Source organism: Mytilus californianus, unplaced genomic scaffold (assembly GCF_021869535.1).
Source record: "Mytilus californianus isolate M0D057914Y unplaced genomic scaffold, xbMytCali1.0.p SCAF_1, whole genome shotgun sequence".
NCBI classification, from domain to species: domain Eukaryota; kingdom Metazoa; phylum Mollusca; class Bivalvia; order Mytilida; family Mytilidae; genus Mytilus; species Mytilus californianus.
In genome coordinates this window covers 14276673-14292790 of record NW_026262581.1, presented here as the reverse complement: position 1 = coordinate 14292790, position 16118 = coordinate 14276673, and the positions used below count along the sequence as shown (strand labels likewise).

At 31.3% G+C, this 16118-nt stretch overlaps 1 protein-coding gene across 1 annotated transcript in view; it reads left to right on the top strand.

Annotated features, from left to right (window-relative positions):
* The first annotated feature begins 1778 nt into the window (after nt 1–1778).
* The window catches only part of LOC127737995 (pleckstrin homology domain-containing family G member 7-like), a 49516-nt gene continuing 35176 nt past the window's right edge, over nt 1779–16118 (top strand). The window contains exon 1 of the mRNA XM_052249391.1: nt 1779–2193. Coding sequence (XP_052105351.1) covers nt 2086–2193 — 108 coding nt within the window. The 5' untranslated portion in view covers nt 1779–2085. The remainder of the gene's footprint in view (nt 2194–16118) is intronic.

The window sequence follows — 16118 nt, the reverse complement described above, 5'->3', positions numbered from 1 at the left end:
TAACCTGCAAATATTCATACAAGGTTGTCTACAGTAATTTCACCCAATGGAACTATTCAGAATTTGACATTTATTCTGCACATATATAATAAATAGTTAAGTTGATTATTCTAGACAGCGATAACATTTGGATCATTTAACCACTATAATATTTAATCATCATGCATGGTAATTAAATTTGTAACTACTGTCTTATTCCCAAGAGATTCAATAACAATACAGAACCTAAAAGTTTCGGGTTATTTTAATCCTAACGAATAATTGTCATTTAAGATTTTTTATAAGTTTTATCGATTTTTCCAAGTTTACTGAATAGTTATTTAAATAAATGACATTGAATAATGTAGTAAATATGTCGAACAGTCAATTGATAGTCACGGAATATCTCCCAGAATGTAAATATTCCAATATAACAATAAATTATTGCAGGATTTGATATCAGGCAGGACATAAAATAATCCATTCAAGATTTTTAACTTTGATACTGTAAGTTGCATTGTATTCCTTTGAACTTTAAGTTAAAATTTTGAGTGACATCTCATTGATTGTCTTGAGATTTTTATGACAGTTTTTATGGTTTATCACCATCGAAGGAAACTATTTATTTCTTTGGATATCGGTTCTCTCTTACATGATCAAGAAAACAAATGAACGATTATTTAAGGAACTACAAAATAGAAGATATGCATATTGAAAGATTTTAAATGTTGCCTTTTACAAACAGCTGCCTAGCGATATATGTAGAACTAATTCATTAAAAAGGGTTCTGTTCCATGAAGACAGAAAGTCTGTGCGATAGAAACATTAGTTACGGTAAGCGCCACAATGCAGTGACAATTTGGTTGCTATAACTGCAATTACGCGCGTAAACGGGCTATAATAAACGGAAAAACAAACAAACAAAAATAGCTGCTCCGCATTTACATTGCAGAACGCTACAAAACGCGTTTTGATAACTTATTTGGTAAAAAGATCATATTATACAGCTTAATAATTATCCAAAAAGTCTTTTAAAAGTTTAAAAGTAACCTATAGTCGTTAACTTCTGTATGTCATTTGGTCTCTGATAAAGAGTTGTCTCATTGGCAATCTTACATATCACACTGTTAAAATGCCTATTACTTAAACCATTTTACGTTTTTTTTATTGTTTTGACCTTAAAACTCATTTGATTCGAACACCATTCGAGTCCTATTAAAAAATACAATTAAGACCTGTATCTTTGATGACCGCTTATAGTTCATATCTGATAATATATGCTTTTTCAACCAAGCTACAGTCATGTTCATTCAATCTCATGCAGGGATACATGTATGTCTATTTTTGTTGTTTTTTGGTTACTTTCTATTGCCGTACACCCCAGGGCTGATATGCATAAAACTACTTAAGTTAAGATTTGTTCCGAACGGACGGATTTTTCTACATTTCCTACGATAGATTAGTACTACGATTGGATATCTTAACTTAAGTGGTTTTATGCATATCAGCCCAGATCTTTACAAAAAAAATAACCCTTGATTAGTTAACATATCGAATTATCCATTCATCAGCTGAATATAATTTTACAGTGAATTCAACTTTGCAAAATAAGGTATAATGCTTATAATGAGATATATTCTTCTGAAAAACCAATATACCACGAACAGTGATTTAATCACAATGTAACGGACAATCCAATAGGCAGATTCTATGCTAATGTAGCATCTTCGATTTTCCACCTAGTTTGTACAATAAGTAATCGGCCTATAAGTACCAAATTCAAGCCAATCATTTCAATCTGAACGGAGCGATTTGTGTCTATTCGAGTGGCTTTGTGTTATCCTAACGCGCCATCAGTTTTAATCAGACCAATTTTGTCGGTGGTGGTACTAGTATATATTAGGCATAATGTACAAAACGGACTAAAATGAGTAATTAACTAATATTCTGTTTAAGTGATTGGAATGATATTAATAATAGAAATGATTAATTGAGATAAGTATAATCAACTATCACGACTTTGATAATAGAACAAAGTATTGGACATGGCATTATGGCTTGATAGTTAAGCATTGTTATTCTGAAAAGAAACAACATATTTTAACAATGTCGGTCAGACGACGTCAAAATTTACGCAGAGAACGTTTAAAAAACTTACGCCATGGAAGCACAATAGAGGAATTATCCTTAGAAGTAGAGGATATTGATGTCCAGGTACAGTCATACTGCTTTTCTCTTTCTTTTTTGAAGTGCTTATAGATGTTCGGGTATTTAGTCAACAAGTTGTTTCCTTCTTTTTTGCAGAACGTGTGTGGGTATTGTTTTAAAATATATTTCGTCTAAAACGCACATTGTATTTTATTTTTGAAAGCAACAACTATTCCGCACTGTAAAACCAAACATGAACAAAATAATTTAATTAACCTGTTTGAACCGATTCTTTTTATAAGTATCATAAAATTGGCAATCATTTGATAATTTCTGAGTTTCTCTCACCAGATGTGTCATAAATTCTAATCTTATCCGCTTTTTCCTAATCGAGATCACTCTGATGATTATTAACATAGAGTACTTTTGTTTGAATTAAAAATGGCATAAAATGTCAGTAATAAAAAATAGCATGTATGAAAACGAAGTGTTGGAGGGACAAAGTTGGTGACATGGCGAAAGTCAATTTCCAAGTTGAGTTAAAACACTCCTCGAAAACCATCAAATACCGGCGCCAAGAAGATATAAATTCACTTGCAATGCTATAATTGTTTTGCGGATTTTTAAACTTAAAAATATATAATAGTTATGTGTTGTCAATTATTAAAAAACAACCGGAACTCCATTCGTTTCACTGAGGTTTGTTGTTTTTGAGGAACTTTAGTCATTTTGTGAAATGATTCGCATGATAAACGATCTTACGAGAACAGAGCCATACACTATTTTTATTTTATAACATTTGTTAAATAAATAGAGAAATATAATGGAAAGCTGAGATTTTAAGACATTAAAAAAACTAATTTCTACAAAGTTAACCCATAATTTTCCATTTTTACGTGAAAGTGTGTCCAAATTATTTAATTAAGCTCTTTTAACAGTACGCCACAAGTCTATAGATTAGGAAAGGATAATAATAAACACAATTAGAAATCTGGAAATTTTAAAATTGTTATTCCTTTTTTTAAATTTGATGAATTACGTCCTTCAAATATCTGGTTTTAGGGACATTAAGTCTCGTTGTGATGTATTAAGGAAATCAACCTTTGGGGAAAACTTTTCGAAGGATTATTTGCACTGTCTTTACGATACATTCAAAACGTTCTAAACTAATTTTAAAATTGCATAATATCTTAATAGAAATAAACAACAACATAATTCGTTTAATATATACTCATTTAGTGTGCAACACGTATTCATCAATCACTTGTCGATGAATGAATGTAAGAAAATAAAATATGGAAACATTTATTTAAAGAAAACTTAAAAACACAAAATCATAGCATAGCCATTCCTGCACTCTGACAAAAAAGAAGGTTCATCAATCAATATACATTATACGAATCAACATTGTTGACACTGATTCTAAAATTCCTTTCTTTTTTGTATATAAACCATTAAAAGTGTTGAATGTATTATCGAACAATTGTCCAGTCTTCGATTATTGTGCTTCATGCTTTTAGCTCAATGTAAATAATATAATATATATGATTTCCCTATAGTGCTGTTATAGTTTCTGTGTCTCTTCGAGTATACGGTTATCTTGTCAATTATATGTATGTGTCTATGACTGGTGACTGATATTATAACATCTCAAAAACATATATATATATATATATATATATATATATATATATATCCAACGCAATCATAGGTTTGAACGTTGTTTTCAATTTAGACTTGTTTATATTTTTTCGTTTGGGCTTGTATTATATTTGCCTTCGGGTTTATATGATCCGTTCATCCTATTTCGACTCTTCAAAATTCAAGAGTCAATCCCAAATTGAGGTAAATTATATGGCCTTCCAAATACCGTTTCGATTCCTAACATCACTGAAGAGACATTAATTGTCGAAATCCGGATATGGTGTACAAATTTTTGCACCTCATGTTTGCGGTATACCATCTTTTCCGCAAGTTTTTTGTTTTTTCTATTTAGTATTAGATTAAAAATTAAGGTCCATTTTGTTACATCTGTGATCCGTTTATTTGGCAATCGCCATGGCAGTCAGCAGGGTTTAAGAACATCCGTTGTTCGACCTGCTAGTCAAATGCGTTTTGTTAAAATATACTTTTTCACTTTTTGGTCTTTTGGAAAATGTTGTTTGTGCTGTATTTAGACCCCTCTACCAAGAAATTTGTTTTGCATGCACACGTATAAAAATTGCGGTTTTTATCCAACGCAATCATAGGTTTGAACGTTGTTTTCAATTTAGACTTGTATATATATATATATATATTTTAAATATGGGTGTGTGTGCCTGTTAGAAATACTATACACAAAGAAATAAAGTATGAACCCTTTTAAAGAGGGGTCAGGAAAAATAAAATAAATTAGTGAAATATTATAGATTAAGTTGAATGACTAACAAGATGTGTGGTCTACGTTAAGGGACATTATATAAATAACACATCGCTGAGAAGGTGATAGAGCAGATTGTTACCCCGAGAAAACATTGTCAACTGAGGCGAAGCCAAGGTTGACAATGTCTTTTCGAGGGGTAACAATCTGCTCTATAACCCTCTCAGATATGTGTTATTTAATTTATTTTACTGAATGTTCTGTTATTACTGTCTATTAAATTTCAAATCCGAAGTAATAAACTATGTCGTCTTGTACATAACAATCATCCGTATTTATTAAAGAGCACACTTGATCAAGCGTCTCCGTGAAGGGTAATAGAGTATTTGCCATGGGATAGAGTAAATTGTCTCCCTCGTATTAACCAATTAAAATCTGGCAGTTTAACATGAAGTATAATAATAAGCTTTATTTTCTTAATATGAACCTTCAAAAATGTTGATGAACGAACGTAGTTTCGTTAGACAGCTCATGAAAAGCATAAAAGTTTAACAAGCAGCAAAATGCACTTCAATGAAACACTTATGAACCACATCAACAAACGACAACCACTGAAGATTAGGTTCCTGACTTAGGACAGGTGCAAACGAATGCAGCGGGTTTAAACGTTTTAATAGGCGCAAACCTTCACCCTACCTGAAACAATAGTGTATCATCACAACATAGAAAGACACACTATAAAATATGTCTTTTTGTTTTGCTCACACATTGTTGTTAACATACTGAAATAATATGCGACTGTCATACAAGTGAGAGGTTTAGCTAGTTATAAAACCAGGTTTAATCCACCATTTTCTACAGAAGGAAATGCCTGTACCAAGTCAGGAATATGACAGTTGTTTTCCATTCGTTTGATGTGTTTGAACTTTTGATTTTGCCATTTGATAATGGACTTTCCGTTTTGAATTTTCCTTGGAGTTCGGTATTTTTGTTATTTTACTTTTTTTTTACATGAAAACTTTGATAAACTATATCCAGCATATGATATTTGGCTAGACCAAACTATGATTAGATTTGACAAAGGATATTACAAAACCACGAAAGGAAGCTTTGAACACGGAAAAACTATTATACTGAGAGTATACGACTTCTGTTTGAAAGTAAGGGATGTTGGTCGGATGTACATAAGACAACAATTGTATTGGAAAACAATATACATCAAAGTACTGGTACTTTTATTGTTGTTCAACATCTTGACAAAGGAACCTTTATGTTATAAAAAGACATAGTTATGTCACGCATTAAAACAGTTTTCCATTCTTATTCTTGAAAATAATCGGTCATGGTTGAAGTATACTAAAAGACATCTATATGTACTGTTAAAATGTTTGTGTATTTTTAATAACACATTGCCCCTATATAATATTATTATACTTCATGTCAAAATGCTAGATTTTGATTGGTTAATACGAGGGAGACAATTTACTGTGTATCATGCATTTCTTCCACAATTACCGTCTGCAACACATATTGAGATTATCGATCAAAATCAAAGAGTATCGTTTAGCCATCGCTAGGGTCTTTTGAATTATCATCTCCAGCTACTTATCCTTAGAGGTTTCCCAGAAAATGTCGTGACGAAGAATATAAATGAAAGCAAGGACGAATGTTCCTTTGATATGTGATAATTATCCTTCATAAACATTAAATTGTTACAGTATATTCATGACTTTGGGCACAGTGTCAGTCACTTTGCAAATGAAAAAGAGAAGTTGAAATTAAAGAAACCAATGGGAAAGGGGGGGGTGGGGGGGGGGGGGTGGGGGGCAATTAAAGAAATCAATGGGAAGGGGGGATGTGAGATGAAGTATGACAACACTTTTGTCCAATGAAAAAAGTCGAACACAAAAAATAACAGTCCACAAAACAAATAAAATCAAGCCCTCCTCTTGTATGGCGGTTATTTTAGATTCCAACTAAGAGTATAAAAAGATGATGTGGTGTGATTGCCAGCAGTAAACTATCTACCAAAAAACAAACCGATAAGGATGTGAACAACCATCAACCAAAGATAAAACCAACATGGGTGGGAACAACGGTTGACTCTCTTTAGTATCGGTTATATTGTTGTAAAAGAACGTTAAAGTACATGAAAAGCTTTATAACCAAAAGTGACATAAAAAGAATAGCCAAATGCATCTGATGTCTACTTTGTCTAAGGGAGTAGGAACCTTACATATTAACTACCAAAGCAAATTATCTCAGTGTTTCTCATATTGCATTACATTTATTTATATGATGCAAACCCAATTCTGGCAAAATATAATGTAATTAAATTTCTTTCCAAGGAATTATATTTTATAGACTCATCGATAAGACATTCTATTTCTATAAAGCAATTTTGAACTTGTTTACGGGATTGGTTCGATGATATTAATTACAAAATAATAGACGGTTTCCTTAAGTTTGTTTCCTCTCCTGATTGTAACATGCAATACATCAATGTAAAGTATCCTCATGTGGCAATGCTTGTCATTTAAAAATAATTTCCGTTAAAAAAAAAGAGGAAAATTATAAGAAAAAGCATCCAATCAAGTCTCTTAGTGCACATATACAGTAAAGGCGTCACTAGTTTATTTTTCTTATTGTCAAATGATTTGAATGTATGTGATATCAATGACGCCACATCTCACGATAACTGTATTAATTACTAAGTTCACGAATGTTATTCTTTAAACAAGGTTCGGATTAAAACGAGGATTAAATTCGTGTTTCAGTTCGATTTTGTTCACCCCTGAATTTCAGTTGATCACAGTTATTCATATTTATTTTTCTCAGTTATGTAAACATTGTGGTTTGTTACAACAACAAAATTCAGAAGTGTCCATGATGTTTAAAATCTAAATATATTCAGAGAATGAACATTATGATTTTTAATATTTTATAAAAGATATGTAAATCATTATATAATGCTTAGTTGGGTGGATATATTGAACATGAATCCAGCTGTTAATTATCAAAATGGGGTTATTTTGCAATTTGCATGAAAATAAACTTTGAAAAGATCAATCTATTTTTTATTATTTCAAACGTGTGTGCCTTTTCCCATTCGGTATCTACCAACAAAATGTTAAAGTTCAAACCTCTAGAACTTTTGATACAATATAATTTCTATATGCTACATGTATACGTAACATTTACTTTAACTGGCGGTATGACCATTTATTGGGACAATGTTTCAGGAAAAGATACCTAAACTATATTTCCAGTTTTACAAGCTCGGACATGCTTTTTATCTCTTTTGGTGAAATATGGTTGTTTATTTGGACACATTTGTTTGCTTGTTTGGTATTTTTTTTTCAAATTGTACAAACATGTCCGCTTTGGATAATCATATTCCCAAAATAAATAAACCGATGGCTAGTACCTCGGATATTAAATTTTACATTTTTAACTTGGAAACTAATTTCCCTTGAAACGCGATTTATGTAAACACAATCATATATTGGCAAGAATATTTTTAAAACCAGTTTTACGACTGTCAGATGGAGTGATTAAAATTCTACAAGGGCTCAGTTCGATCATATTTATCACGAAATAATAGACAGTTTCCTGAAATTTACTTCCTCACATGGCGTCTACATGCAAAACATCAATGCAAAGTATTTCTAAGTGATCATACGTCTTCGTTTTAACATCGATATTCGTGTAAAAGTTTATTAAAACGTATATAATATAATTAATATGCACTCTAGTTTTAGTACGCCCATTGTTATTCTTTTTTTTTTTAATAATTTAAATCTATGTAACATGTAATTTGCCATGATTGGTCCAATTGTAAACATTCCCACTTTTGTTGCAAACACAGGATAAAGGATGTTTAAGATTAACAAACCCAATTTCTAAGGAGAGAAGGTTTGCAGGGTTGTTTTTTTTTGTTTGTAAATTACATTTAAGCTTTGTTTGAGTGAACATACCAAAATGTTTGATCAATTTTTAAAAATTAATTGACTTTTTAGGTAAAAGATTTGTCTGCGAAAATAAGTATAGTTGGTTAGCATTAAGTTTGTCTCGTAATCATCTGATCTTACATTATATACCGGGTTAGTCTATTTGCTTTATACACAGATATAAGTATAGACCATCCTTCACAATCTTAAAATCAGTGGCTGCCTAACAACATTAACAACTATTGAAGTAAACAGCTATAAGCTTTTTTCCGAAAAAGCTTATCTGAATTTTGGGGCTATTTATTATTGTTAGAGTGCTAGTGACAGAAAGACAGCAATCTAATGGTTTTTGATGATGAGGTTGAATTTTTATTTGATTTTTACACAAAAATACAAAAACAATTGCTGTTAAATTCGACTATACTTACTTCTTAAATGCAAAATGACCTTAGAAAGGGAAAAGCAATCGAACTAGACTTTCTTTCACACATGAATAATGAAAAATTAATCTTAACTATATGTCTGGTCCCAGAAAGTCATGCAACGAACAAGGGTTTGTTCATTTCTTACTTGTAGCTGATGCATACTTTACAGGAACTAGTCCGAAAGGTTAACTTAAATTCGACAGCGCATTAATCAATCACGATAGGCACACTACACAAGGTAGCTAAGTATTAAAATATTGAACATTGATATTTTACTATCAGCCTTATTTAGGATGTGAACATATTAATTTGAATGTTACTAGACTGACTCTCTGAGTCTGATATTCAATTAACTAGCTCAATTGAAATTGAACAGTTTGCAGTGAGAAAGTCACCCGATAGGGAAAAATTGTTCTAACTCAGAGTCTGTCTATAGTCTTAAGGCCGCCTATTTGAAGGATTTGTTATGTAAATATCACACATGAATTATTTATGTGTACGATAAAGATGTCTTACTATAAAGCAATAATTACTATCTGTAAATTATTATTGATATTTTGATCATTCTCCAGATAGACCCACTGGAAGTTTTCAAATTATCAATAACTAATGTTCCTGCAGCTAGTACTGCCAATTATATATTGGTATACAATACTGTATAGTTTGATATCATCTCTAATGACTACAACATTAGTTCGAATATAATTCTTTCGATGTGTGTATAGATTTTAACGTTCTATATGTGTTAAATAATCCGGTGCCATAGTCTAAAACCATTTTTTGGGCATAATTACTCTCTACGTGTAGCCATAGATATTATCTGAAACCCGCTATCAAACCTAAACCGACTAGACAAGCATTTGACTTATAAAGATCAGATCCACAACAGAACTTCATCATGCAAATAGATTTATATTAGAATTCTAAAAGCGCTTTCCCGACATCGTTTTATTGATATCGGGATTCTTATCAGTGATGGAACGTTCATATGGTCTTACTACATAAGAATACTAACACGAGAACATGTTGTACATGATACATCGGCAGCTGAAGTCTATTTACTGTATTTGAAGTTACCAACAATGTTTATTTAGCTAGTCTATATATATGTATATAGGTTCCGTTTTGAAGGCCGTACTATGACCTATAATGGTTTACTTTTACAAATTGTGACTTGGATGGAGAGTTGTCTCATTGGCACTCATACCACATCTTCTTATATCTATATACACCTTTTTTTATAAATGAAATAGGGGAGATGTGGGTATATGAAGATGTCATTTGGAGATCTACTTAACGGCTTTTCATAAAAAAAAAAATAAACATCTAGTGGTCACCACACGATCTTCATTGATGGACATTTGTTTTGACTAAACTTGAGTGGAAATAAGTTGTGAATAAATTATCAGCTCTTTTCAATCTACAAAGAGCGACACGTGAAATAACTGACTGAACCCACGGCTTATAAATTCTAGTTGTGTGCTTACTCATCAATATCAACCGATTGAAACGAAATAAAATAGGTAATAAAGATATAATAAAATAAATCGATATTAAAGATGACACAGTCATAGCTACCAACTACAAATACACCTAACCGTGAAGTCTTATGCAATTATTGTCTTTTGATGAGGTAAATATGGTTTTATTGACTTAAAAAAAAAACATATTCACTGAGGCCATAGGTCGAAGCTAATATCAGTTTTTCAAAAGTCAATCAAACCACATATTAACCGAAACAAAAGACACATATTGTTTTATTCCATATTTCAAGAGCAAAAACTGTATTCATTGAAAACTATTTACCAAAACCAACTGTATATGAAATATATTACCATAATTATACATGTAAAATCACGTGACGTTTAGCGCAGCAAATACAACTCTTCTGCAGTTGAATATGCTGTTTTATTCAAAATCAAATTCATGTAGAAAAACATCCTAAAATAATACCAATATGGAATAATCATTATTGCCACATGTAGCTGCAAAGGTAATGTCTATCTGTTGATAATGAAATCTACTCTCTAAATGATAACTGTACCACTTTAGGTGTCATATCAATGAATCCATCCCCCTTTTTTAATGTTTAGCTTAGAGATTAAACACAAAATGTATTTATTTGATTGCAACAGTTGTCACTTAGTTTATTGAGCCGAAAGACGTTACTATTTTGATTTCTTCTGAAATATATTTTCATCCATATAAATTTACAAACGAGGCTTTCTGTTTGTATCTGGTACCAGTTTGTGGATATTCCAGTCTGTTCACAACTTTCATTTTAGATACATCCATAAATCAAAGAGCTTGTTTAAGATAATAAACAATCCAACAATCATTTTCAAAATAATGTAACAAAACACTTAATTTATAAGGAATGCATCTTCCTCCTGTATAGCTGTAACTCCCGACCTTATTCGGCTATTTTTTTTTTTTTTTTTTTTTTCTTTTTCTATTGTATAATCTCGTCAACGTTTTATAAGGTTTTGAATTTTGGCCTTGAGAGTCACTGAAGTGATATCAAAAAGGGCATCTGGTGCAGTAAACTGGGAACGGAACTGTTTAATGTTATTTCATTAAAGCACATACAAGTCCCACCATATTCTAGAAAGTCGTTAAATCACCAAAGTTTTACATTTGCTTAAATTGTGTCATTTTGATCCACTTATTATATTACAGATATTCAAAATGTATTCAAGACATGTACTTCAAATTCCCTTATGATCAATGAAAACTGGAAAGATATAACTTAAGGGATAGATGGCGCCTTGAGATCAGCCAAAGTAATAATTGTATTTCTGTAATTGTCAATTTCCTTTCCAGTTCAGTATGAATAGTATAATGTAAAATAGTAATTCTTGCATGTATGCTTTACGTAATCAGTTGCAAAAACTTGTAAAATGTGATTGAAAATAAATAATTATTTTAATCTTGTACGGTTTTCGAAATCAGATAAGGAATAATTTTTCTCTTGAGCGTTCGGGAGAAATGATGTGCAACTTGAAAACATGACGAAACTTAACGGATGACGGATCTGCTTACCCTTCCGGAACACCTGAGATCAACCCCGGTTTTTGGTGGGGTTCGTGTTGCTCAGTCTTTAGTTTACTATGTTGTGTTTTGTGTAATAATGTCTGTCTTTTGATCTTTTTCTTTTTTGCCATGGAGTTGTCAGTTTGTTTTCGACTTTTGAGTTTGAATGTCCTTTTGATATCTTTCGCCTCTCTTTAACAACAATATTATATAAGATTGTTATTCCTTGTTACTTGTTAAATGTCAATTCTTCTATTTTCTCTATGCTAAAAATAATTTCCATTTTGTTATATATGACATGTTATTTTCGTGATCTGAACTATAATGGACTCTGATACTATAAGATATTAAAGTTCTGATATAAAGGGTTCATTGTAATTATTGTATTTAAAAAGAATGAAGCATTCTATTCAAATAAAACATGATGCAAACAGGGAAAATAGAAAATGTCGTGCAATATTGAATAAAAAGTGTCGTGCGATATTGAATAGAAAATGCCGTGCGATATTGAATAAAAAATGTCGTGTGATATTGAATATAAATTGGCGATATTGAATATAAAATGTCGTGCGATATTGAATAGAAAATTCCGTGCGATATTGAATAGAAAATGTCGTGCGATATTGAATAGAAAATGTCGTGCGATATTGAATAGAAAATGTCGTGCGATATTGAATAGAAAATATCTTCTTTTGTCTATTTGATAGCCTCCATTAGACGATCTCCGACACATTCTTATCTATGTTAACAATTCTAATATAGATTTGCAAAGCATTTGTTGATGACCTGCGGTACTACGTTTTTTTTTTAATTTCACATTGAATGAATATAACACTTCATAAATGTTTGTGTCCGAAGCGCTTTTCAAGATTGACCTTCATAAGGAACGCTCACAAACACATTAAATGAAGATAACATGATACGTGTATCAATATATTGGTAGTAAATTAAAGTAAAAAGTACAAATTGTTGCGTCAAACCGTTATATGCAACATTTGATTTTGTAAAAAAATAATCCGTTTAGAAATAAAATGTTCATAAAATTTGATGACAAATACTTTAACTTGGGTGCAAAATCTTTTATTGCAGGCTGGTTTCAAAATGATATAGAAATAAGAAGATGTGGTATAATGATTCCCAATCAGACAACTTTTCGACAGAAACCAAATGACATAGAATTTAGCAACTATAGGTTACTCTACGGCCTTCAACAATGAGCAAAACCCATACCACACAGGCCCTCGACATGATAAATGTAAAACAATACAAACCTGGAATCTAAAGGCCTGGTTTAACTTATAAGTACATAGTAATAAACGAAAACCACTGAATTACAGACTTCTGAATTGGGACAGACATATGCAGAATGTGGCGGGGTTAAACATATTTTCAGGATCCAAACCTCTCCCTTATCTGGGTCAGTGGCATAGCAGCACAACATAAAAACAAACTGTTTTAATCTGTTGAAAAAGGCACGACTCATCAGATCGACACAAAACACACACAAAAACTAACAAAAATTGTAACCGTTAACAAAAATACCGAACTCCAAGGTAAAGTCAAAAAGTGGAATTTCATAAAAACTAACGAAACCAATTTCTCGACTATATCAACCAACGGTTTCTTTGACATTTCTATCCTTTAGAAAGACATACTTAACTTTTTTGTTTCAAAAGATAAACGCAAGCGGATTTTTGTAAAAGCATCTGGAATATCTTCTCTACATAAGTGTGCTTTGAATTTGTGTAATAATTCTTTGGAAATTATTATTTTTTATCACATTTTCAGGGTTTTAGTTAAAGAACGACATTTTTTGCTGTATATTTATCTAATTTTAAAAAATTTCATCGGTGATTTAAAAATTGGCACAAATAATCTTCATACATAATCAAGCCAAATGTCATTTTAAAAAAGAGGGGTCCATGAACTCGTTTTTAAGTTAAATCAGTCTGAATGATAAAAATCAGTCGAAAATGTATCTTTTCCCGATATGTCACAGTTTGACGTAGTGAAAAATAACATTTTACGTTAGTAACTTCATTACCTCCCCTGTAACTGTATCGTATGCCCTTCATAAAATAAGTTAAGGGTCATTACAATGTCAGTTTATTAGACCTTTTGTAATATCTATAGTTAAAATGTTGCATGTGTTATTATTTCGATCGTAATTATGACAAAGTGTATTTGTTAGTGTCAATTAACCTAGATTGACTACCAAACGAGTCTGTTACAATATTTTCTATTTAGTTACAACACAAGTAACTTATGTGTCCATATTTATATTTAATTCCTGTACAATAAACATTGGATTTTCTTTGAAGGACAGTAACCCTGTTATTCTAGCAAAGCAAATTGTAATTACGAATAATTCCATAACACTTCCATAAAACGAATTACCATTAACTTCCCTGTTGTATCCCGGTTAGTAGAAACCATGTTAAATTCGTTAATATCATCACATTCATGTTTATTGTCCACCATTAGTAACAACACTTGTCATTAAAAACATTTCTATATAAAATATCTTTTATTGGACAAGAAACGCTTTTATGAAGTACTTTTATGATGCTATGAATTTACAAGCGTTGTTTATGCATTTACAGGAATAAGTTTGTAAACAAATCGTTTTGAAACTTAATTAGTCGACACAAACAAAGGCCTTGACCTTATAAACTTTATGTGTTTGTTTCGGTTTTAGTCTTAGATACAATTAAGGCATAGCACATAATTATGTTCAATGATTATCTTCCCTCGCTTATTCATAACGAGTAGAAGTCCTCAGAATTTACTTGATAATATTTATGTTCGTCATATAAATAAAGATAACCGTGATTGGTATTCTAATGGTGACTAAAACTGTGCCACTCTGTCGCAGATTTTTCTGTTACTTTTATCAATACATGCAGTTAATGTTCTTTCACGAGGAACCCAAACAAAACATCAATTGATAGAAATTTTCACCAATATCTTCAAATTCTATGACGACGTGCCGTCGTTAAATAATCCAGATTTTTCTTAATATAACATCTGAACATTCTCTACTAAGTTCAAGGACAAGGTTGATTGGTTTCCTGTGTAAACCTTGATAAACGTACAGTTTCGATCAATGCTTACTACATGTATATTTTGTTGTTGACTGTACTATGTTGATAAAAAGGAAAACAACACTTTATAAATTTCATTCGTCCGATCTATGCCTTGATGTTTTTTTGAGTTTTTGTGCCATTCGGCTGCTGTTTAATTGCAATATACCCACATCTCCTTATATATATATATATATATATATATATATATATATATATATATATTCAAGAGTCTATCCTAAATTGAGGTAAATTGTATGGCTTTCCAAATACCGTTTGGATTCCTAAAATCACTGAAGAGACATTAATTGTCGAAATCCGGATATGTGTACAAAAACCTTTGCACCTTTTGTTTGCGGTATACCATCTTTTCCGCAAGTTGATTGTTTTCTGTTTAGTATCAAATTTATAATTAAGATCCATATTATTACATCGGTGATCCGTTTATTTGGTAATTGCCAATGGCAGTCAGCAGGGTTTAAGAACATTTGTTGTTCGACCTGTTAGTCAGTCAAATGCGTTTTGTTAAAATATACTTTTTCACTTTTTTGGTCTTTTGGAAAATGTTGTTTGTGCTGTATTTAGACCCCTCTAACAAGAAATTTGTTTTGCATGCACACGTATAAAAATTGCGGTTTTTATCCAACGCAATTATAGGTTTGAACGTTGTTTTCAACTTAGACTTGTATATATATATATATATATATAAGTCGGATTCGGTAATGTCACAATCGATGAAGAGAGGACGTAATTGTACCAACGATAAGTTGAAACGAAGCTTTTTACTATTATACATATATATTTCATAATTTTGGTAACAAAAAAATAACATAACAGTGTCAATTAATGAACAACGTTGATGAGATATTGCCACGGCATTTATTAACTGATGATGAGAAGGGCAAGTAAAGACGTGTTTACCTGCCCAACTCTCCAATAATGAATGGGTTACTAATTTGATGTCCTGTATACATTTAATTGTTACAAGAATATCTGCATCTAACATATTTACATGTGACACGTAATGATTCTCGTCACATTAGCGGGCTGTTATTTCACATGCTATGTGAACATGTATTCTATGCCTTTTGGTTAGATCATAGCAATATAAGAACATATTTGTGCACGTTTAAATTAAATC